We start from the raw sequence: 26,743 nt of genomic DNA on the forward strand, positions 1-26,743 counted from the left end.
TGGTACATCTTCTAAGTGTAGTATATCTAGGTATTAATTGCTGATTTATTTTGACTTTCTCAAAGATATTAAAACAAAAACTAAGAAGGTAAGTCCTTGTTTAATTGATAAGAGAAATTAAGCTGCAAACAGGACCAGCTGCTACTTTTAATTGTGACATTGCTTCAGTGTCATACACACACAGTAATCGCAAAAGTGTTGAAACAATTCACATTGTTTGCTCCTAAGAGTTATCCGTGTAAATGTACATGTGTAGTCTGAATGCAAAACAAGTACGCACGCAGTCACACACTCGCACGCCATCACCATCGCATAGATTCCTTTTAATCAGCAAAAGAATGAAAAATAAAGAAAGGAAAATAAAGCAATAACAATTTAATGAGAAAGTAAGGTCATAATTATGCAAAAACAATTGTAAGAAAAACATCAAGGTTAACAGAGTGCAAAGATTTTAACAGAGGCTCTAATGCTCAAAATTGGATGAAGAGGGCCGACTGGGTATATAAATGAGTTTTTTAAAAGATGTAAATTGAAAGTAGGATTTCTTTACATTGTACTTTGTGTTATTTACACAGAGCGGTTAGCCTGGTTTCTACAGTAATTAATAGTCTTTGCAATTCTCATGATATGATTGCGTGCAGCTTCATAGACTATATTTTGAAAGACTACGGTTGTCAAGTCAACGAGTAAATTCTGCGATTCTTTACCTGTGCACTTGTTTCAGGATGAGCTTCTGTATGCTCGAGTAGGAACTCTCCACGCTGTGGCCGAGCTTCTTCAAACCCTTAGCGGTCAGTTCTTGTAAGAGGAACGTCTGCAGCTCTAAGCTAGCTTTGCCCCAGACTAAGAGATCTAGAAACTCATCCCCGACTGTACCTTCCGTGCCTTTTTGCTGAAATCAAGCAAATTTAAACACCGCTTCCTGTAAATACTGAAAAAGGACATCTTGTTTTGTGACACAGATACTGACTCGACAAATACAGTCTCTTCAACCGTACTGGGAAAACAATGACCAACTCTAGCACAACTGAATTTATATACATTTTTGGAAACATAGAGACTTAACAAAATAAAGCAAATTTGTATTAATGTGACGGGATGTCTTCTATTTTCAGGCATTCACCGGATTTCATTTGCCTTTCCCTGGATCACATGAGTGTCCCTGGATTTTATGGTAATAGCCCCGCACTTGTAGAAAGGCCGTGAATAAGTGTCAATTTTAACTTGTTCCTCCTCTCGTTTCGTAGGAAGAGCATGAAGTGAAGCTGTGATTGTGCACAATTTACAAATGTAAAAAAAAAGGCAACCCAGAACAGATTTATTCAAGACTTTCATAGAACCACCAAAAACTCTTGAGCAGCCCTCAAAATTTCCACCATTTCCTTTAACCATACAGCCTGCAGGTAAACTAAACTCTCGATGTCAACAAGATCGACTCAACGTCAGTATCACGTCCTCGGATTTACGGGAGATAATATGGTCACCGTTTCTCTGTTTTGTGATACACTGCAACAGATACTGATTCTATCAACTGGGTTTTTATACAAACTCAGTTTTCTCTTGCGATTCTATTCCCTGCTTCCTCTGAGCTATAGACAGATTAAAGATGAAACTCAATGGCTTGCTTATAATGGCAGCATATACATTTAACAATTCCAGGTGTGATAAGGTCTTAGCTTGTAGACCTTCAAAGGAGAGTATATTTAGCATCTGTAATTTCTTCTTCTCTTGTATACAGAGGGTGAGATGAAAAGGAGGTTAAAGAGATGGGAAGGATTGGACCAATACTGAAATGGGAAAAAAATCATTCAAATGAACAGAGTTTGTGTTGGGGATTAGAAATTAGAAACATTACATATTCTGGGTTGAGATATTGCAATTGTTTATACCTATTCACTTATAAGCTTGAATAAACTTCCCAATTGCAATGCAATCACCATATTAGTTGTTATGAGACTCATGAGGTTCCCATTTCCTGTTATCAACTTTTATTCACCACAGGCATTTTAAATATTTACCAATTGCAGAACAATGCTACAAAATTGTAAAGACTTTTGAGGGTGTACCGAAGAAGTTTAAATCTTTGGAAAATAGGTTTAAAAGAAATCATATAATACATGTCTAAGATCCTCCTTCGATATTATTATTTTTAGCAAGCCATATCAATACCTTGCTATTAACAATGTCATTGTGTACGTGTGTACTCAATTACTAAGCAGTAATATTTCTTTAGGGGGAAACTGATACAAAGCACTGCGGTTGATTTCATTGAAACTGTGGTATTAAAATTCTTGTCACTAAAACAAAATGAACCAAAGCTAGTTTCATATAATTCCGTTGAAACAGCCTTGAACTGTTCGTGACCATACGTTTTAAGTTCTTATTTCTGTTTATAGTTTCTGTATTTTTGTTACCAATAGTAATACTGGTTGTCTGATTGGTTGAATTGATCGGCAAACAAACGGGGAACAAAGAACGAGGAAACTACCTCAGGAACAGGATGTTTGGAGTAAGTCGACTTGATCCAAAATCTTTACAATTTTCTTTCTCTCTTGCTCAGAGTAGTCACCGAACAGACGGCAATGAGTCAATGACTACTGTAACAGATGTGGGATACATACCACAACTACAACAGCAATCTGTCTACCACCTTTTCACCGAGTTTTTTTTATTTTTTATATTCCAAATGATAAAACTCACAAATATTCGTATCTGCTTACTATTCCAATGAAACTCCAACATAGATTGCCTATTTGCATAACATGCTACGTCACGCCGCAGCACATAGTATTCAGTACTACCTCGTAACACTTAACTTATGAGAGTAACTTAGTACTTGCACAAGGATCACCACACATGTAAGGCAGTCAGTTCAAAACTAAAGCTACTCTACATTCATGAATAGCGCCAGCAAGTTGTTAAACTTGAAACCTTCTGACCACTCACAGACTTAAACTGTCTGTTTTGCAAGTTCCCAAATAAGTGGCAAACTAGCTTACAGATTTTTCCTTGCTTGACAAAATCTTGCATCCGCAGATATGGTCTTATGTTTCTGCAAATGTTGTGTCATAAAATGAAAGAAAAAAACATCAAAAAAAAACAACAAGCATTGTGAGAGAAAATATTCTCACTGGCCTTGCGATGTATGTTTCTTTAATATAGATGTGAATACGAGTATGCTGTGCTCAAACGGGTAAGCTCATATTGGGAAATCAAGAACATCAAGATTATTGCCTGACCACTTTGATATCACACCCAAAAGCCAGACAGATTTCTTCTGTTAAAAAAGTTGACATTTCTTGAGACACTGCAGCTGGATATGAAATGCATGCCCACTATACAATCACAAACCGCCACGTAGAATCTCTTCCGCCATCAAGATGGCATCAAAACAAGGAACTGTGGCAACAATCTATAGCTTGGTAACCATGAAATCTTGCACAAATGATCTCAAAACACAGCTCTCAGTGGGACCAGAGCCAAAAATTCAGCAAACCTTTGTAGTGGATTGATTTCACACTTATTTATTTATAGCATTGCGTGACCACAGAATCTCTGCCAAGAGCCCAACCGTCGGTTCCACAATCAAATCTTCAATCCATACCTCAATGGATTCGCTTATTTTTCTGGAGCGGCGCCAGCTCGATCTTTTTGTCGAAAGCTAACAGATTATTTTAGTCTCGGAAACCAAAGCGCTGCAATGAATTAATAGAGCATTCGGTGGCAACAACGAGAGCCCCTAAGTTTGCTGCATAAAGACACTGATGTGAGGGAAGGGAAGTGACATGACCATAACCATATACCATCATAACTGCAGCTTTCCCATACATTTTATTTTAAGTAAAATTTTCAAAGGCTGACTAGGAATTGTCTACAAACTTTTTAAAGAGTTTCGGCTACATTGCAAAAAAATTCAAACCAGGGAGCTTAAAAGAACTCTTTAAGGTGTACTGTCAAAACCCCTTAATATATATAATTCTGTACCTCGGCATATTTGGTTAACTTGGCTTCGATTTCCAGTAAAATGTCTTCTTTGGCTTCTGTTATGGCCTTCAGTGTCCCTTCTAGATACTGTCAGAAAACAGATCAAAAATGGTCACATTTTATAAACTGCAACCCCTGTAAATGCAACAACCTAGGGGTTACACAAATTGAATTCTATCCCTGATTCAGTGAGACTTATTAGCCAGAATCACAGGACTAAACCCAAACCGACAAATTCAACAGAGCTCAATGCTACGTATTTTCACAAAATGAATTCTATCTTTGATACGGTGAGACTCATGAGGCAGATAAAAGACTTTTAAACCAAACCAATTAAATTTAACGTTTCAATGCCACTTATTTTACAACGGTGGTATTAATCTTTGGATTCTCTTTTGAACGATGCAAAATGGACTATACAAGTTACTGGTCCATTCATGGGCAATAGGCTGTGGTGACGCTGGGAGTAATGACATCATAGAGGTCATCAAAAGTCATCACAGCCAATAACCGCAGCCCTAAAAATTCTGGGCTATTTACTGGCTAAATGCCAGTGGATTTGGCCGTTTGCCAGTAAACAAAACCGACAAGTTTCTTCCAACAGACATTGAGAATTTTAACCACATGATCAGTCCGTTACGGATAGACAGTCGAGGCACTGGCATGATTTACGTATCCAAGCATAAGCATATTATCAAAAGATATTTATTATTGGACTGCTCTCAGAGCCCTGCACAACAAGCTGATGTGTGTCTTGCATACAGGTATTCAAGAAAATGCCAGTGAGAATGAACTTTATTTTAGCAAGGCGCTTTTTCAAGGAAATTAAAACCAAAAAGAAAATGGCTAAATTATGTGGGAATGACAAAATTGCTGGTAGTGTTACACTCACATCTAGGACAAATTGACATTCAGTGATTAGATAGAATTAAAGGTCAAAGGCAATCTGGTCACTAGAGGTCATAAGTTCAAAATGTGTGCAGCATCTTGCTTGTAATTCTGTGGGACTCAGCGACCAATATTAGGTAATATTTACCCAATAGGAAGCCAATCATTTTGACTATTGTAGTCATAATCACTTTTTTACAGTGACTAATATAATGAGTTATTAAATAGTTTCAACCAATAAATGAAACGTTGTTTTGCACTGACTTTCATCGCTTCCTTGAACATCCAAAGCATGACGTCGACATATTGTAGACAACTATATAAAATAAGATGCAGCATAGACGTACATTATTAATAAAGACGTACCTCCATTAACGCTGATATTTTGGCATATTTCTTGGCATATTTGGCTATTTCTCGACTTCTAGAAGCAAGCAGGACTGAACTGAGCTAAAAAAGAAACATAAAGAAGGAGAAAATACGAACAATTAAAACTGAAAACCAATTTCCAGTCCGACATATAAGAGAAACATGTCTAACATATTCCGTTCACGCAGGTCACTCAACTCCAAAACAAAATCACGTCTCTTATTTAAACGCTTTTGTATTCCCCTCTCCATTTTTTCAAAATGCCACTCCCTGCAGACGGCTTTCGTTTTGTTTGTTTTCATTTCAATTTGACCCAACAGCTATATTATTCTAAGAACTTTTAATGGCCCCCCGGGTAAACAACAGGAGATGCTTTTGTCGTTGAAGTGTAAAAGTTGGTACAGAAACAGGTTTTTTAATCTTTGTGGGATATTTGCTTTGCTATAGTTCTTTCTTCTCATTGTTGAGATTCAATGAACTATAACAAAACTAATTCAGGACTGAATAAAGCAACCAGGCAAAATTGATAGACTATATCTGCCTGCGCAGCCCCCCCCCCCCCCCCCCCCGTAAAAAATTCTTGTATAATGGAAAGCCTAGTGTGAGCACTTCTTAACTGCAGCTTGTTAGGACAACAAAGATAAATTTCTGAATTCAAATAAAAAAAACTATACATCATGAAGGGCAAATATTTTGAAAATATACCTGTCTTAGAAACGTGGAACCTTGAATTTAGGAAGACGATAAAACAAATGCTTGAAGACCATTTAAACAGGTACGAGACAGTAACAGCACGGTGTTATATGACATTCAATGCTATAAGGTGAATTTGGAGTTCATACAGACTGCGAGAGAACTCGAGTAAACAATGCTGAACACGTTACTATCAGATAGGGGCTACTCTAAAACCTCAACATGATCATCAGTAATAATGGAAGAACTTGGTACGGTGGGCGTTGGTTTTGAAAAGGAAATGTCTTTTGCAAATTGACAGGGTATCTCTGAATTTGGTTAAATATAAAGGAACGGAAGTAGTACTATGGTTTCTGTGGTAAAACACTCACTGTACACCTTTGTATAGTGAGTGTACAGTGGGCATTGGTTTTGAAAAGGAAATGTCTTCTGCATGTCGACAAGGTATCTCTGAATTTGGTTAAATATAAAGGAACTTAACAAAGTAGAACTATGGTTTCTGTGGTAAAACACTCACTATACATCTTTGACATTGCATGACAACTAATGACTGGATTTCCTGATCTGATGTCAGACAAATTGTTTTGTTTCCCGGACTATTTAGCCTCAAGGAAGCCAAAACTGATACAAATACGCAAAACTTGGTCTTGAACTGAATGGTGTATGTTTGCTCTCGTGTTGACCACTAAATGCTGTGTTTCTTTAGAGGGAACCACAGACGCGATAAAACAGGTTCCGTGTTTGGTACAATGACAAAAGCAGTTCCCCTTCAGTAACTTTGAGATATCAGGTGTTTGGAACACTCGTTTTCATGCGAATTCACGTGTTCCTCAAACAAGTGAACATGTCTGCAGACATGTACACAAGTTGGTAACACCCTGCTAGTTCACACATTTTCACACATTACATTTCTTGCCTCAACCTGTGTTCTGACATTGTCACACTTTCTTCCCAGCAAAATAATCTGAGTTTGCTAATGTGTGACAAATTTAGGGTGAATACTGGCAAATCTCTCTCAAAATCACACATTTTCAGTCACAGTTCCATGGGGGGGGGGGGGTGGGGGTTTACTAGTGTTGACACGGGTCCAAAAATCGGGAACCGGGTACCTGAGAGCCGTTACCCGTCGGATATCCAGGTACCCGGGGAAAAAATTGTTTACCCTTGTGTATCACGATTTTCAAGAAATTACATATTAGATGCTATAATAAATGAATTATATTCTCTACTGACAATGTTTTCATGTTAAAATGTATAAAACATTCCTCAATAATTTCTATTTGCTTTTTTTTCTGTCATAAACTTGATAATTACTTAATATAATTAACATTACTACTAATTAGTAGTAATGTTGTTAACATCGCACTGCCGCCGCTGCTTATGCTTGTTCTCCACGTCTATTGGATCAGACCATAAAATATCCCTTTACTCTAGCTCAGTTGTTACTACTACTATCTATTATCCAGGCCCGGAGTTCGCATTAGCCGCGAGATTACGCGATTCGCGCAATTTGATCAATGGGAATACACGATTAGTAAAAATTCACTTGCGATTATTATTTTTTAATTATCCCGTCTATAATCCATAAACATGTCGTAAAATTCCTTGTCAGCCTTTTCTTCTATGAAATAAACGAATGAATAAATAATAATTTCTTCCACATGGTAGCCTTACACCACACTAAGTCAATGCATGTGAAATCTAGCAAAGCCTAACCATCTGTTTATTTGCTGAAATTGTGACGCAGTTATAAGATATCCATGGAACACATTCATTATTGCTGTTATGTTCAACCACATGGTTGCCTAACACCACACTAAGTCAATGGGGTAGTGTTGCATAGCCATTTTTTTATTAGCTGAAATTGTGACGCAGTTATAAGATATCCATGGAATACTTTCGTTATTGCTGTTATCTTCAACCACATGGTAGCCTTACACCACACTAACTTGGTCAATGGGAAATCTGCCTAACCATCGGTTTGCATTTTTTTTAAATCACACTTTGCGTAGGATTCGAGTAATAAATAAGGAACCGGGTAGTATAGCATCGGGCGGGTACCTTCGTTATTGCTGTTATCTTCGACCACATATTTTAGCCTAATACTACACTAAGTCAATGGGAAATCTGCCTAATTGTAGATTTGCAATTTTTTTTTTTTTTAAATCACACTTTGCGTAGGATTCAGGTAATAAATTAGGAACCAGGTAGTATTGCGTCGGGCGGGTACCCTGGTAACCGGATAACCCGTGCAAACACTAAGGTTTACCATGGATATTCAGAGGTTTACATATTACATGAAATAAGTCTGTTTGTAAGGGTTGGGCTGCCACAGACGTACTTAGTGCTGTTAGCCAATAGTTTAGTTTCACTTTAATTCTCAAAGACTCAGCTATATGCTGAATAATGGTATTTATTATCATTACAATCATAACTAGGAGAGTTTTAACACTACAATTAAATTAGTCCTAGTCCAGTGAGTAATTTTTATTAAATAGGGGACTTACTCTTTTTTTTTTTTAACTGTGTTGTTGATTGGATCAAAGTTTATTTCTTTTACTATAATTACTGATGCATTATTAAGAATTAACATTCTTTCATACCCTATGAATAGTTAGATATAACATTTTATACTATGATATGCAAATGCTACATGTTAACTACACATTTGATTGGACTATCCTTTTTCACACACAAGAGCACGTACAAATGTTATCACTGCAGTAAATTGGAAATCAAAACATCCTCCTCCTCCTCCTCCTCCTCCTCCTCCTCCTCCTCCTCCTCCTCCTCCTCCTCCCTACTGTCCTTTTCTGAGACCCTCCTTCAAACCCCACCAAACATTAACCCCTCCCCCTTGTAGACTGAAAGGTAACACTACGGTTTAAATGGAAAATTGATTCCTTTCATCACACTTTTATTAAGCCTCATTAGTTAACTTGTTTCCTCAATAAGTTTATTTAACACACAGACACCGAGATATGTAAACATTACATTATCTGCACCAGAAACTTATCTTGCATGCATCAAAAGTTTTTAACCAGTCTGTCAGAAAATTTCATAACTGTTTTGTTAATCGGGTATCATTTGGAAACTGTAATATTTGGACGGCTGGAAGGAAAGTTAGCTAAGGATTTGACTGCAACATTCAGATGGCAGATATTTGACCACCTATTTAGGATTTCATCTTGAAGAAAGTCAAAACGTTTGTTTAACATAAGCATATATATATACTAACCTTCACTAAAACTACCTCCTTCCTCTCCGGTTTGTCTTTAGACGCTTCCATGACGACAAGCAATGAATACAGACGGGGAGTAACAACAGCTCCTAGAACGGCACCACACTAAAGAATAAACACAAACATGGCTTTTGTCAATATCTCATATACATTTGCTCGCAAGACATTCTGCCGTGCAGTAAAAGTACACCCAATTACCAGACATTTCCATGACCATAAGTAATGAATGTAGATGGGGAGTAACGACAGCTCCTAGAACGGCACCACACTAAAGAATAAACACAAAGTTGGCTTTTGTCAATAACTCATATACATCTGCTCCCAAGACATTCTGCCGTGTGGTAAAAGTACACCCAAATACCAGACATTTCCATGACAACAAAGTTATGAATACAGCTGGGGAGTAACAGTAAAAGTACACCCAAATCTAAGTTTTACCACAGGGTACTTTTGAAGTTCTCGTGGTTTTATGCCAAGGTAAATACACATACAGACACACCCTTACTTGACGTACATACATACATATGCCGACAGAGCGATGGCACCAATGGCCTTTGACATTAGTGTATTTCTCTCTTTCAGAAAAATGCCCCTCAAAAAACTGAGTGTTTCTAAGGCACTGAGTGCTGCAATGCCTCTGTGTGTGTGTTACCAATGCCCTTTCTGTTCAAGCAATAAGTGTGTGAAAATGTACATTTGTCATGCCCCTCAAGACTCCCTACCGATGGCAGAAAATTGCTGCAATGCCGTTTTGCTTTTGATGCCCATTCTGTTGAATACCTGAATCAAAATTGTTGAATAGTACATTTTGTTCCAATAAAAAAGCATTACTAATTGCTCTTGTTAACCAGCTTGTATAAACGATACCAGAAGGACGACCCTCTTTTTTTATCATGGGGACAGCTGGTACACACCTGACATGTTAGTTTTGGCACCCAAGATTTAATTGTTTTAATTTCCCTAATGACCACTTGTATGTCTTCATTGATCTTTGCACACATTGTGAGATAATACATCAGGTAGTGCACTGATTTGTGCCATCATGACATTACTCTAATTTTTTGGCTAACGTGTGTTGCCTGTTTTCTTTAAATTGCTAGTAACCCCAACGATGGACCTTACTTCTAATTATTGTGTACATTTTCACACTCTCCCAGTTGACACCCCATATGGTCCATGTCTATTGAGTAAACCTTTCAAGTGGGTTGCCAATGCAGTGATTCATTGCCAAACTCAATCAGATCTATACTGCCATGTGCCTATTAAAAGGAGCACCACACGTATTAGAAAAGTTTGTTGGGAGGGGAGGGGAGGGGGGTCGAATAATGGGCTTTCTGGGACAGAGTGGCAATCCCAGTACAATAAGGAACTTAAAATGATAAATTTTATCCCAGACTTCTTTCAAAAGAAAACTTACATCAGCTGTCTTCTCTTGGCTCTTTAAGTTAACTTCTGCGATTGGAGCAATACCAAATGCCAGGATGTACAGCAAGCCATTGTCGAAGCAAACTACAAGGAGGTTCAGCCTGTTGGGTAACAAGAAAGAAGACGCTTAATGAGTCCTTTGCTTAGGAGAGAACCTTGATGAGAGAGGAGAAGGTCGGTGGGGAAGGGAGAGAGAGTAAGATCCCTCAGCAATTGTGACATTGAATTTTATGTTTATACAATGTTTTTTTTTAAATTTATTTTGGTCTCTATTGATCTGTAGTGACATTGATCTCAAAATAATAAATTAAGCATTCCGGTATTTTACTGAAACTGGGATTATTTTTTCCCGCAATTACTGTGTTTTTTACGCACTGTTCTGATGACTGTTGAACCCAAAGTTTAAATAGAGAGAAATGTTGGACTCTCGAAAAGACTCAGTTTCGTTGTAACCATAAGAAACATATGTCTGGGATGAGGATAATTTAACAATTATCATCAACCGATATGGTCGTAACTCGTTAGGGTAGTGTGAAATGATGTATATTTCATTGGGATGAGAAACCATGAGGAACAAGAGAAATTCTGGTTGATTTGAAAATAATGATTGTGCTTGGTTAAAAAATCTATTGCTACTGTAGGTGTACTATAGCTTGAACCCAAAGTGACTCCCCCCCCCCCATTAAAAAAATACAATATTTATATACATATACATGTATATAACTTGAAGTTTAAAGACACTTGACTCCTGTTTCACTCAATTGATCTTAAACCTCATCCTACCCCCCCCCAACCATAAAAAATATTATTTATCTTGTACTCCCCAGTTACACCCACATGAGTCTTGTCACATACAAAGTATGAACTTCAGCCAATCTATCATGTTTATCATGTTTGCAACAAATTCATCACACCCTTAAATAAACACAGGTTTATATACTCTTTTGTTTACGATAATTTGGTCACTCTCAACTTGGTGAAGTTAGCCACATTGAACTTGAAAAACCCAGGTTCAACCTTGGTTTTCATTCATTCAGGAAATGAAAAGAAAGTACAGTCAATTATTTCTCAAAAGTCTTGCAATTTCAGCATGATTTAAAACCAAAGGAACGCAAAGCCTGAACAGTTGAATGGATTAGCTTTCTTATATCGTTGGGTTCAACTAAAGTTTATGACCATCGGGATGAAATGAAACTTACATCAATCATTGAAAATAAGATATAAATTGCTGTGAATAGGATAAAAACAAAACACACTAAAACAAACAATGGTGTTGTTTTCATTGCCTAACAATGAGCTTATCTGTTTGTTTGTGTAGTGTCTCTGTCCTTGATTTACAACCTTGAAAATGAACGTCGGTAATCTTGATAACCCAGAACACAGATAAATGACTTTCTGATATTAGCAATATTATATTGCTATGTACTGATACTGGCAGTATAAAAGATTGTAGCAAATACCCTGGTACAAGGATCAATCTTTTGGTCTACAGTCACAGTTTCAAGTCCTTCCTGTTTTAAAGTATTTGCCTCCAATAAGTCACACAATAACGATTCAAAAAAATTTTGAAAAGGTTCAAACGTTTGCAGTATGTATCGCTTGGTTGGTTTTAACTGTTACTTTTTTTTATTTTTTTTTATTTAAAATTGCTATGAATGCAGTAGTTCATGAAGAGTTCGCTGTATGGTCTTAAAAAAACTTGGGAGTTCAAGCCAATTCCATTCCAAAAAAAGGGAGTATTAAACATTTTGCAGCTTTGTCTGTTAAAATATATATGCCTCACACATTCAAAATTAAATATAGTATTCGAGGGGCGGTATTCACACGGAATAATAATTTATCCAGTATCTTATTGCAAAAAGGCTTTGAAAAATGAGCAAAATTGCTGCTGTACAAGTCCAAAGATGTATAGCAGTTTTTTGTACGCAGGCAACCAACGATATATATGAAAGAGACAGAGTTCCAAGTCTTCAAACCAGTAAAGGCAAACTCGAAACGCAAAAAATTATACCCCTGTCAAATTCCCAAATCTGTGTCGAGTTTATTTGGCAATCTTACCCTATTTGGTCTTTCAGTTGCATCAGATCTTCCAGGCCTTCATCGTCTTGATCTTTTAAGGAAGAACTATCGACAGAAAACAAAATAGGAGAGAAAGAGAGAGAAATCCCTGTTAGCAAACTTCCAAATTTAATTGTGATGTGAAAATAAGAGATTAATATTTATGCAAGGGACTCTACCATGAAGACTGTTTGTCGATGGAGAGAGAGAAAAAAAAAAAAACAGAAAGTTTATACAGAACGATTATGGAATCAAGGATGAAACATTGAGAAAAACTGGACATCACTGTAATGATCGGGGAATCATTTATCCAGTATCGCATTGCAAAATGTTATGCAGAATGGTTAAATTTGCTATACAAGTCCAAAGGATGGCATAGCAATTCTTTACACAGGAACGGTGTATACCGTATTTCATAACTTGAGATTAAATCCAAGTGCTACACAAAATTTGAGCAAATTCAATTCAATTTAGATTATTCCCTATTTAAAAGCCAAGTTTAATAGTTTGCATGTGATATTATCCAAACAGATGGTGGTTTATACTGGTATTGGAACCTTTAATTTCACCTCTACGACAGATTCATACAGGTTAACTTAGAAACATAGAGATACATACAGGGTTAACTTAGAAACCCTTATGGAAAGAATTCTGTAGGCTGCAGGATTGTCATAAAAAAACCGAAGAAAACAAAACGGAAAGAAAAGGACTAACTGTTTAGAAAGAGGAGGGAGCTTAGGTAAGTAGAGATCTGATGCATCCGGAAAGATTCCACCGTGTTTATCTTCCTGAGGAGCAGTCTCCTCATCCTCCTCCTCCTCCTTCTCACAGAGTGACGTCGAGGACCACTTCATGCTTCTGACACCGTGGCGAAAGTTAGAGGAATGTATGACACCAGCTCCTTCAACACTGCATAATACAACCTTCCCACTGCTGTAACCAACAGCTAGGACTAGAGAAGAATGAGACCATACAGGAGAGAATGTCAATCGTCAAATATCTTCAGGTTTCAAAGGCAGACGGTTTAAAATTAGACTACATCATTAAGACGGAGTTGAATAACCAAATACAAGAATACAAAAGCCAAAACCTTTCATATAAACCTCATCTATTCTCACCTGGGTTTCTGTCCATATTTGAATTTCCAACTTGTCTTTGGGAGCTGTCATTATGTTAATCTGTAGTGTCATTTATGTCACCTTTAACATGGTGAATGGAATGGCTTGAAAGTAAGATACTCTCACTCTCATAAAGAACGAAGATTTAAAGCGTACACAAACCCAACCATCATATCTGGCTTAAATCACTACAAGATTTTTGCGAAGAATAAGCCCCTTCCAAACAGTGAAGAAAAAAATCCTGTTCTGTAATGGGAGATGTCTTTAGTGTTTTAAGCTCGTGTCTGGGAGCTATCAGTATGTTAATCTGTGATGTCATATCAACACCAGTATCTGGAACTTTTGACTTTCCCTGTTTGTTTGTTTGATGACACATTTAAACTTGATCAAGTCTTCGGCCTTGTTTGTGACGGAAAATAATGTCCGTGATATGTCTCACATGGAAGAAGATGTTGCCTTAGCTCTTTGGTTTATGGCAGTTCTCTCTATCCAAACAGATCAGTGATGATGGTTTGTGTCTCATTTCGAGTCATTAACTTGTTAGAATATTGTTCTTTCCGTCAGAATATTGTTCTAAGCAGCTTTGAGATTTTTATTTCTGATAAAAGAAGGAGAAAAATACACACAAAAAGGCCACATATGGTTCTTTTTATAAGTATAACTGTTTCACATTTGTGTTGCAGTATGCTAATGTACCCATACAGCATTGCACTTAACAGTGTAAATCCAATCTTTTGATATTTTACTATGTACAGTAAATATATGGAACAAGGCTATTTTTTTATTATTTTTTTTTTTAACTCACTACTTCTTTCACGTGTTGTTTTTCAGAGTATGTGGCAAAAGCTAACTTTTCTCACAAAAGGAACCTTCCACTATGGCAGTGATTGGAAAAAAAGGAACAAAAAGAAAATAATTAATCCAATTGAATAATATATATGAACCAATCAGGGGCTTGCCTACAACATTGAAGGATATTCACTACACCCCTCTCAATCCTTCCCCAACCTGATACTGACACAAACTATCCATTTGGATCTACTGAACTGTACCAACGGGCACTGTCCTATAAATCTGTGCTTAAAGGATTGGGTTCAGTTGTCATACATGTTTATGTTATATGAAAGAAGACAATAAAAGACACACAATGGTGAGAAAAAAACTGTTCAAATTTCTTTTTCGGTTAAAGAGATATTCAAGTGTAAAGTTTTATCAGATTGTGTAGAAACTACTGAAATCTGACTAGCTGTGATGTCACATCCTCACATTCCTAAAAAGTCTTTGTTTTTTTTCTCTAAATATTTTGTGAGATTTCATGACTTTCAACCAAAAGATATGTCAGGAGATCTCATATTTGTCAAACGAAGTATTTGAGATTAAACATCTGAAGAAGTTGTGATTATATTATTTTCAAATGTGTTAAAAAATGTAAATAATTTTGAAAGAAATATATTCACAAATGTTAAGGAAGTGAGGATGTGACGTCACACCCTCACGGTAAGTCTTTCTACACCAGTCGTTTTCAAATAAATTTTGATATCTTCAAAGTGTCATATCTCCTCAACAGAGCATGCTATCATGGTAGTTTCTTCACTGTTCTTTTTGTCTTGTTGTGCTCTTTCTTACAAAATAGACATGTCAAACACCTGAACCAATCCTTTAAATTAATTAAATATGTACTTGCTCTTTGTAAACACGTTGACGACAAAAAAAAAAACACAGACCAAACATTCTACAAAAAGGTGGTCTAATTCGTTAATATATCTCCATGACAATGGCATAGAATCAGACAAAGAAGGTCTCTGTGACTGCTAGTAAACACGCTGTATCATTGACATTACCTTTGAGTGTGAAGCAGTAAAGTTCATTTTTACAGTAGGTCTATAAACACACAATTAGTCTACTGCATATCTAGAACTAGATTTTCATCAGTGTATCAAACCATAACAAACCATAAGTACAATACAAGGCTTAAAGAAACGATATTCGATTTTCAGAGACTTTAACATTCCTTTCATATAACATGTGGCAAATTTAACCTCAAGCTTGCCTAAAGCTACCATGACCACCCCTCCCCCAATCCCCCGCCCATGAACACACACCCCACAAGAAAAAAAAAATTTTGCAACCATAATTGGTCATAGATGCTAGAGCCTCAAATCATTTGAATACATTTTGTGCAGTGGGAGATTATAAACACAGGCAGCTGCTTTAAACTATTAAGCAATAAGCTTCCAAAGAGGGCATATGGGAAGGCAGGGGATGTTGGATGATGAGTGTAATTGTCAAGCTGTTTTGCACAGCAGGACTTTGATCTTGTTATCTGACTGTCAAGGAAGGGTGTTTCACAGGTCAATGGTACCAAGTTTAACCCTTTCAAACACTTGTTTTGTGTAATTAACCTTCCTCTCTTACTTGACTTTTCTCTGAACTAGCTTTACCCGGCTAAATATAGAGAGGTCTGTGTTGGTAGAGCATACAAACTGATACACGGTAGTGGTCATAAAACCCTAGATAGACACCTGTATGGGTTTGTCATTCAGGTAAGAGTGGCAACTGACGAATATGTTACACAGACATACTAATACAGCATCAAGATTCTTAAACCATGTATATTAACCAAGTTAAGGCGTTCTACTTGTGGCATGCACAAAGGGGAAGGGGTGGGATAGGGCCCCCACTTCCATCATCAGTTGGGGGGGCAGGAAACTTTCAGCTGGGGGATCTTTTTCCATGTGCATTGACCAAGTTAAAGGGTTCTAGTTTGATGAGGATTTTGGTAGTGGCATGCACAAGGGGGGGGGGGGAGAGGGGATAAGGCACCCACCCACCTCCATCGTCAGTTGGGGGGGAACATTCTGTTGGGGATCTTTTTTCATGTACATTGTCCAAGTTAATGGGTTCTGCTTGATGAGGGCTTTGGCAGTTGCACAAAGGAGGAGAGGGGATAAGGCACCCACTTCCATAGGAGACGGGGGGGGTGGAACGTTCAGTTGGGGGATCTTTTTCCATGTACATTAACCAAGTTGAGGGTTCTACTTGAGGAGGGCTTTTGCAGTGGCATGCACAAGGGGGGAGAGGGGATTAGGCACCCACTTCCATCGTCAGTTGGGGGGGGGAACATTCAGTTGGGGATCTTTTCTCATATACATTAACCAAGTTAACAGGTTCTACTTGATGAGGGCTTTTGCAGTTGCAAAAGGGAGGAGAGGGGGTAAGGCACCCACTTCCATCGTCAGTTGGGAGGGGGGGGGAACGTTCAGTTGGGGGATGTTTTCCATGTGCATTAACCAAGTTGAGGGGTTCTACTTGATGAGGGCTTTTGCAGTGGCATGCGCAAAGGGTGAGGGAGGGGGGATAAGGCCCCAACTTCCATTGTCATTTGGGGGGGGGAATACATTCAGTTGGTGCATTTTTTTCCTCCAAAATTCATTTTGTATTAGCATAACCTTAACCCAATTATTGGTCTAAATGCTGTATGCCTACGAATGCATAAAATTTGAGGTCTATAAAAAAAAAACACCTTCTTCTGGGGGAGCGCTGAAACAGACCTACCTACATGGGAGTTTTCAATGAACTCACAGGTGTAAAATTAAATTCTCAGAGACATTTTCTTGAATTAGAGCACACATCAGTTTAAATTCTGCACATGATACTTATGGGAGCAGTCCCATAATATTTTGCCTTATATAAACAGTAATATGGGCCCCAAGTGAGGTTTTTCATATCATGTGAATTTTGGACTATGAACCATCATTTCCTGATTTACTTGTTTGTGTTCTCAATCTACTGGCAGAAGAATGCCAGTGTCTTTTCTTTCCTTCTTTCTTTCTTTTTTTTTTTATTTGCAAACAGTAAAATCAACTGGCATTTGGCCATGTAAACAACAGTCTAATTTCCGGGTTTGGGAATTACTATTCCCAACACAGGAGACAAATATGATCATAATTTAAGAAATAAAACATCAGCAGATGGGAATTACCACTGCCAACAAAACAGAGGTATGGCATCATACAACCAACAATGGCTAGGAATACTAGTACTAAAACCAGAGGCAATACAACCAATAACGGTTAGGAATACCAGTACTAACACCAGAGGCAATAAATCCAATACGTTAGGAATACCAGTACTGACACCAGAGGCATGAGATCTTACAACCAACAATGATTAGGAATACCAGTACTAACACCAGGGGCATGAGATCTTACAACCAACAATGGTTAGGAATATCAGTACTAACACCAGAGGCATGAGATCATACAACCAACAATAGTTAGGAATAGCAGTACTAACACCAGAGGCTTATGATCATACAACCAACAATGGTTAGGAATACCAGTACTGACACCAGAGGCATGAGATCATACAACCAACAATGGTTAGGATTACCAGTTCTGACACCAGAGGCATGAGATCATACAACCAACAATGGTTAGGAATATCAGTACTGACACCAGAGGCTTATGATCATACAACCAACAATGGTTAGGATTACCAGTTCTGACACCAGAGGCATGAGATCATACAACCAACAATGGTTAGGAATACCAGTTCTGACACCAGAGGCATGAGATCATACAACCAACAATGGTTAGGATTACCAGTTCTGACACCAGAGGCATGAGATCATACAACCAACAATGGTTAGGAATATCAGTACTGACACCAGAGGCATGAGATCATACAACCAACAATGGTTAGGATTACCAGTTCTGACACCAGAGGCATGAGATCATACAACCAACAATGGTTAGGAATATCAGTACTGACACCAGAGGCATGAGATCATACAACCAACAATGGTTAAGATTACCAGTACTGACACCAGAGGCTTATGATCATACAACCAACAATGGTTAGGAATACCAGTACTGACACCAGAGGCATGAGATCATACAACCAACAATGGTTAGGATTACCAGTTCTGACACCAGAGGCATGAGATCATACAACCAAAAATGGTTAGGAATATCAGTACTGACACCAGAGGCATGAGATCATACAACCAACAATGGTTAGGATTACCAGTTCTGACACCAGAGGCATGAGATCATACAACCAACAATGGTTAGGAATATCAGTACTGACACCAGAGGCATGAGATCATACAACCAACAATGGTTAGGATTACCAGTACTGACACCAGAGGCTTATGATCATACAACCAACAATGGTTAGGATTACCAGTACTGACACCAGAGGCATGAGATCATACAACCAACAATGGTTAGGATTACCAGTTCTGACACCAGAGGCATGAGATCATACAACCAACAATGGTTAGGAATATCAGTACTGACACCAGAGGCATGAGATCATACAACCAACAATGGTTAGGATTACCATTACTGACACAAGAGGCTTATGATCATACAACCAACAATGGTTAGGATTACCAGTTCTGACACTAGAGGCATGAGATCATACTACCAACAATGGTTAGGAATATCAGTACTGACACCAGAGGAAATACAACCAACAATGGTTAGGATTACCAGTACTAACACCAGAGGCATGAGATCTTACAACCAACAATGGTTAGGATTACCAGAACTGACACCAGAGTGGATATGAAAATATAGAAGAAACCATGGTTGGGAAAAACATGTGATCCTATGACCGAAATTAAAACACAAATTAATCCTACAGAAGACCTGACTGAGGCAAAGGCTTTAAGTTAATGACGTACTGTTTACTTGTAGCACATAACATGTATGGTAAAGAATCTATTTACCTATTAAGACATCACAAATCCAAGCAAGAATGCTAGGCTAATGGCTCATAAATACTTGCATAAAAGTACTGTATAGAAGGCTTGAGCTTTTAGTTGTTTAATTTCTGACATGAAGAGGAATGTATGCTTCCAGTGTTAAAAAAATTTGTTACACAAGTCGCTTGACCTTTAAATGTCTTGTAGTTTCATAAGGTGTGCAATGTTGGGAATAAAAGAAGGGGGGGGGGAGGGAAAATACATAGAAGTCAGTGCCGTTTACCAATGTGTGTTCCTTGGCATATGTTCACCCTACCTTTGCCATCAGGCCTCCAAGCCAGGGCTGTCACAGATTTTGCATCATCGTCCACGCAAGGTGAAAGGACCCAAATTGGCTGTTTCTGCCAAGTCAACCTTTGGAGAAGAACCTTTACAGAGAAATTGATGACAATGAATTATATTTACAGTAGATGCTGCCTTCACCTAGCATTCTGAAAGTAAAACCAAGTATAGAGAAGTACTGGAGTCCATGAAAATATAAATATGATCATTGACACAGAAGTTTTTTACTCTGTTTGCTTGTAGTTTTAATTGGTTGAGTCGTATTTAATACTACATTGTGCCTGGGTAGATCATTACATTTGCATATATCATAATATGATAATAGACACTTGGAGGTATATTTTCAAAGAAAATCCCAGTTGAATAGACTAAGATCTTTGGGAGCAAACAATTATTTCACTGACTTTTATGTTTATTGATCATTGGACACAGCAACGTAATGGGATATGTGGTTTAATATACATAATCTGTGTGTTCTTATATAATACTGTACTACAAGTTTTATCATACTATTTAAAGTTCCAGCCATAGATTATGTAAAGTTTATAACATATTATGCAGTTATAGCTCCAGTCGTATATTATGACAAGTTATAACATATTATGCAGTTATAGCTCCAGCCATCTCTCATACACCATCTCTTTGGCAGTTGTTGAGCCTATGCCAGCAAGAATAGCACTAGCTCCAAAGGAAATATATATTTAATGTATCATGTTTGAATGAATATAGATGAGATGTCAAGTACACCAATACAGGTGAAACTGACTAAGTGACTAACTATAAATTGTCTGAAATCTCTCTTACAGTATAATTCTGATACATTTGAATCTGTCAATGGTTCAAATAGTTCAGTTGAAAATCTGCTGATTCTTCTTCGTTTACATGACATTTGTGCCCTTCTGTACTTACTTCTCCATTTTTATTGGCTAGAGCAATAAGGTCCATCTTTGGAGACCATTCCATGAGGACAATCTCTGAAGAGACAGATCGCTCTTCGAGCTGCCGGAAAGCTTGTTGCATCTTGGACACAGTTAACGAACACTTCAGTATCTTGAGATATATCTACAGGGTTTCATCTGCAAGACCACAGCGAAACATATATAAAATAAAACAGTCCACGGTCTACACGTACAGTATAGAACCCATGCAAGTTTAGAGAGAAGCAAACTAAACAGTTTTAAAATCAGTTCTGTTTTTGAAGTTGAAAGACCCCTTATGAATATTTATATAGTCAACTAAAGAGAGAAGTCACTGAATGCCAGACAATAAGATTGATGTTTCCACAAAATAAATGCCCAAGTAATAGAAAACATCATTGAGAAACTGAAGATTACTTTCTTGAGAATCTGAGTAGAGACAGGTGTAAGGTTTCTGTTGTAGAGAGTTATTGTGGAGGTCAAATTGTAAGTGATCTATTGGGACTTAGAAGTTGGAAATGTATGTTATTATGATTATGTTATATAATGTTATATATGGCTTGTAAATACAAACTGTTAGTAATCTTTATGGGAAGTGTGACATAGGTGGACTTCCTGCCTGTGCTACTACTCTACCTACTGAGCTTGTAAAGGTGAACCAAGGGTAATGGGAAGCTTAGGGGAAGATATTGGTAAAATGCTCTCTGATATATAGCACACTCAGCTCTGCCAAAGCAAAGCAGAGATAATCTTCATAACTGTGGAGAGGAAAGTGTGGGTATCTTTCCTGCTTTGCTTAAAGAAATAAATCAAATGTTACTTTTTGCATGGATAACCAAAGGTGAATATTAAATGGGCATATTATTTCTTCAACTAGAGACTTGTATGCCACATATTTGACTTTTGCATGATTTGGATGGATGCTCTCTGTGCATACATTGCTTGAATAGTTTGGGGTTGGAAAGCCTACCCCCATTCTTGATGCAAGTGGTTCATAAAGACCAACTTAAGCCTGGCACATATCCCTCACTCCCTCAGTTTTACTTTTAGCTTAGGATTTGGGTTTAACCTAAAAACTAAACTGTTACCGTTAGGCCTAGTAAGTGTTCCACACACTCAATCACATTAATGCAACTTTATCTACTGTATGGAAGAACATCATCGTTGACTAGGCCTACTCACTTAATATGAGAGACTAATGATGATTAATTCTTTGGTTAGTTATGACAGTTGTCATATGACGTAGCCTTAGTTACTAAGCAAAAGGCTACAATAGCAAGATAGATATAGCAAACCAAAATTAACAACACTGAAACATTGCCACAAGTCAATACCGTTCAGTGTTCTTGCTGTGTATGGTTAAAAATGAGCACAATGAAACATTCTTTCATGCAAAATTAATGTTGTTAACTTTGTTTTCTTTCATTTTGGGGGAAATAAGTGACCTGAGGTTGAAATGTCATACATCATTTTAATCACAAGTAAGAAATGAACAATTTCTTGGTTTATACTTGACATTGAATTGCTTGTGAATTGTTTTAGGCATTTGACTACCATTCTTTCAGCAGTATTTGCAGTTCATACTCAGTCATACTCATGTCTAGGAGGCCTATTTAAAAACAAAGTGGCTATTGTTACGACTAGTCGTAAGAATAATTTCCGACTACGCATGCGCAGTTGCTGTTTTCATGACCAGGAGTACTATTTTTACGACGAGGAGTAACAATAATTTCCGGTTAGGGTTAGGATCGAGGTTTAGGGTTATGTTTAGGGTTACCCCTACTACATGCGCAGTTGCTTTATTTACTTTACTGCTCTTGAATTTGCCTTTGTCGTAAGAATAGTTTATAAATAATTGTTACGACTCGTCGTAAGAATAGCCACGGCCATTTAAAAAATATCAGACTATAATCTGTGATTTTGCTTCTCTTGGATTGAGTTTGATTAAAATTTCAGGAAATTTTAATCTTATTATTTATTTTGTTTGTTCTAAAGGATAAGTTTATTAATTCCTGATTGACTGAGAATTTGATCAAACAACGACAGTTCACAGTATCTGCAGTTCGCTTGCGTTACCTACTGTATCCTGCAACTGTACGGTAGGCCCAGCTATTGACTAGCCCTGTCTAATGTAGGCTGAATTCAGTAGGTCTAGCCTAGCTACACTTAAGCCGTATGATGATGTTACATTTACTACTATGAGTAACAGAAGGGAGGTGTAATTGGTTTTGATCAAAATTTGTAACGCAGTCTAGTTTCACGTATTATTTTACTCAACCATCGGTGCAGTAAACCACATTCCAGCACAAGTTTTTCGAAGTCCCGCGTACCATGGAGGCCGCCATGTCAATTGGATAGACTTCAGTCTTCAGTCGTTTCAATGTTTCAACAAATAGACATGGGGTAAGCGTAACTATAACCTAAGTTTACACCACACATGTTTTGATGGCTAACGTATACGATGTTGCTCCGATCAAGGGCGTAAATGTGGAGGGGCGGAAGTATCATTCCGCCCCCCCCCCCGCTTCGCAAGTCAGAAACCCCTTTTTCATTTCCAAATGTAGAAAAGAGAAGAGAAAAAAAATCTCATTTGGAGCACCAAATTGCATCTAAGGCCAGGTGAAAATGCAAAATTATATACAAAATGGAGTGGGTGGGTTGAAGTGTGCTATATTGCACCAAATTGCATCTGAGGCCACCTGGAAATGCAAAAAGTTCCACAGCCCCTCCCCTTAAACCCTCCCCCAGGCCCGGCCATCAGTCTTCAGCCCCCCCCCCCCACTCAAAAGTACCGAATTCCTACCCCACTGGCTCCGATAAAGTGGTTTGTTAAACTATATCATTCAGAAAAAATGGCTTTTGTTAAGACAAGGTTAGGTAAGGGGCAGGAAGGAGACAAATAATAACATACATCACCCACGTTATAAAAGTTATACAATGTGCATGGGAAATTCCATTCGGCAGTGTTAAAGGTTCAGCCTCCCCCAACCCCAACCCACCCCTTGAGATGTAAATATTTTACAAGTAGTTTTTCAACCAGATTGAAGTGAAAATTTTGTGGTAAAATAGTCAAAAACTGCAAAACCTGAGTAAATATGAAATAATTAATACCTAGCTTTGCAGAATCAGAATAATTCATGTTTTAATGATAAACATCTGCACATGTACTAGGGGAGGGGAACGGGCGGGGGGATGTGGAATACCGTGAACATCTCCTCTGAGGTTAAACTGTTGACCTGGGGTGGCAAGTCCCCTTACCAGTTAGTATGTTACCAAAAAAGGCCATGACGTCATTATAGTGACTGGTATAGTCTCATGTCAAAGGTCACACGCAGTCGAGGGGGAGTGGGGGGGTGGGGGATGGAGAGTCACAAACAATATAGATTAAATACTGGCTTTATGTGCATGCATGCCTTTACATAACGAATATTCAATACAACCTAAAATAAAAGAACAATTAATAAAATGTAATTCAGAGTTCTCTCCTTCCGAAACACGACGATTTAATACAGCTGGTGTCGACATTTCATGATTTCTATTAAAGGTGGGACATTCGGTTATAAAATACAATGATTTCTATTGAAAGTGAGACATTCGGTTATATAAATGTACGGACGTCTTTCTTTCAATTGTTTAAAGCGATATAAAGGTATATAGGATGTATCCATACTCGTATATAATGCACTACCTTTTTGCTTTGGCTTTTTGTTAACCCAGTAACACCAAACCTTATCTGTTTGCATTATGTAAATTGATTGGAACTCAGACACGCATGCGCAATTAGAATCAGTATAACTTCTGAAGTTTACCGTCCGCTTATTTGTTCACCCCGAACGTAATCTTGACCACGATGTTTGCTGCTGGGTAACAATTCTTTTATCAATCCATAATGTTTTAAATATGCAGATATTTTAAGTCCGATGGCCCAAGTGTCAAGTAGGCCTAATGCAAAACCGATATATACAAATGGTATAGCCCAGTACACGCTGCTTTAAAATGATTTGTATATTTTGAGGGTGGCAAACATCCCTTTCTCTTCGGTAAAATAACCGCACAGGAGAAAGTTTCTTAATATATGTTCAACGTTTTATCGGATTGTTATTTGCCGAGAATGTATGACATGTTTGACAAGTGATGGTTTTAAGGATCCCTAATGCATCGAATTTCAAGCTTTCAACAGGGGTATGAAAGGGCGATGCCAATGACTGAAAAGTTTCGGTGCATTTTCAGAGACAGTATACGAATTAAGATAAACATTGCATGATGTAATACAGTAAACAATAACAGAAGAGCTATTTTAGCTGGAATTTGAAAGGAAATGGTAAACTGAACCATGTTTATAAATGTGGCTAAAAGTATAAATTCATGACTAAGAATGATAAGGATGTGAGCAATTTTTCTTAAAACGAAAGCTGATAATTCATGACGCTAAAACGAACAAGGAATTAAAATATAAGGCGGAGAATGGGACACGAAGTTATGACGTCATATCAATTATACTTTCTCAATAAAATGTACACATTAAAATGCATCAATTAATATATAGAACATTTCAGAGCAGCTTTTATGACTCATAGAACTTAATTTTTGTCGCTGTGTCACTTACCCCGGAAGTAATGCATAAATGGGTGCAGATACATTTCAATCTCGTCCCAAATTTGGTAGGCCCTATAGGTAAGGTGACCAGACGTCCCCAAGTTTCGGGGCGACAGTAACCGATTCCAATGTTTCGTCAACGATTAACAAGTGTCCCGAGAATGTCCCATGCAGATTTTACAAGAGGTCCCTGAAATTGTTAAAATACGACATTTTATTCGCAACAGACAGAGCACTGTTGCAAAAAAAAAGAGTCAACCTTCCTGCCCATTATATTTAACAACACATTAAAAACACCACAAATTTACACAAATACCCCGCACAGACGATCGCAGAGATTGAATAATGAATTACTATAATGTAGGTTAGGCCTATTGTACTATAATGTGGGTTAAGCCGATCCTACTATGATGTAATTGGCCTATCCTACTATAATGTAGGTTGGCCTATCCTACTATATACGAGGAATGATGTACAAGCCGGAGTGTTTCATACGACATAGGAATTAGTCGTGTTTCATACGACATAGAATTAGTCCTGTTACTCCTGCAATACTGACCTATATAGGCCTACTACTTATTATGTCATGTTAGTGCTCGACCAGACTAACACGTTTCTCCCAAAGGGGAGAGGAATCCCTTTCCCCTTAGACCCCTTCCCAGGCCCCGTCAACATTTTGTCCAAGATTCCTATTTAAGAACTATGGTCACCTTACCTTTAAGTTGGTGAATTCAGAAAGTATTCATTTTATAATAGACCTACCGAAGAGTTCTGTTAAAAAAAAATCCACCGTCAACATTTTATTATAGGCCCACAGATGACCTCTGTTAAAAAAATCCACCGTCAACATTTTATTATAGGCCCATCGATGACCTCTGTTCAAAAAACAAATCCACCGTCAACATTTGGTCCCAGATTCCTATTTAGAAGATATAGTCACCTTACCTATAAGTATATATTTCGTGAATTCATCTTATTATAGGACTAGCGATGACCTCTGAATTTTCTTTTTAAACAAAATCCAGAAAACAATTTTCATGTTTGAGTTCATGGTGCACCGACAGAAACCAGGGTAAATTATTCATCTCGGATTGATGTCTGTTTGTTTGAATTTCTCTTGACATCCATCAAAAACACACAAACAACAGAATGTTATAACCAGTGTATAAGTAAAAACTTTCCCCAAACAAATCAAATATTTATAAATAGAGTGATATCATTCAACTATGTATACACTCCCACGAATTCACACACCACCGCGTTCATATCCGAGGACCTGTAATTGGAGAAACACATGCATGACAGGTGGTGTTTCTCCCTGCATGTATGTTATCGGGAAGGTCATGATTATGTTATATTCATGTTTTTTGCCCGTTGGGTGAACCCAATCAGCCTGTGT

The 26,743-nt window shown here is 37.7% G+C and overlaps 1 protein-coding gene across 6 annotated transcripts in view; it reads right to left on the minus strand.

Moving 5' to 3' along the window:
- Positions 1-23,179, minus strand: part of LOC139967673 (anaphase-promoting complex subunit 4-like) — a 43,654-nt gene extending 20,475 nt beyond the window's left edge. For 3 of the 6 annotated variants that reach the window (XR_011793073.1, XR_011793074.1, XM_071971663.1), the window contains exons 1-10: positions 22,825-23,108; positions 20,741-20,907; positions 19,806-19,917; positions 13,373-13,610; positions 12,659-12,724; positions 10,593-10,701; positions 9,173-9,280; positions 5,239-5,322; positions 3,985-4,071; positions 708-892 (exon numbers count right to left, since the gene is read on the minus strand). Coding sequence is in view for 4 of the 6 variants with exons in the window: in XM_071971663.1 (XP_071827764.1) it covers positions 708-892; positions 3,985-4,071; positions 5,239-5,322; positions 9,173-9,280; positions 10,593-10,701; positions 12,659-12,724; positions 13,373-13,610; positions 19,806-19,917; positions 20,741-20,851 (1,100 nt within the window). In the remaining 2 variants the exon portion in view is untranslated. Of the gene's footprint in view, positions 1-707; positions 893-3,984; positions 4,072-5,238; positions 5,323-9,172; positions 9,281-10,592; positions 10,702-12,658; positions 12,725-13,372; positions 13,611-19,805; positions 19,918-20,740; positions 20,908-22,824 lie in introns of all 6 variants that reach the window. The other 3 variants (XM_071971664.1, XM_071971666.1, XM_071971665.1) reach the window with 3 other exon arrangements.
- Positions 23,180-26,743: the final 3,564 nt, after the last annotated feature.

The sequence above is a fragment of the Apostichopus japonicus genome, chromosome 5 (assembly GCF_037975245.1).
Source record: "Apostichopus japonicus isolate 1M-3 chromosome 5, ASM3797524v1, whole genome shotgun sequence".
NCBI lineage: Eukaryota > Metazoa > Echinodermata > Holothuroidea > Aspidochirotida > Stichopodidae > Apostichopus > Apostichopus japonicus.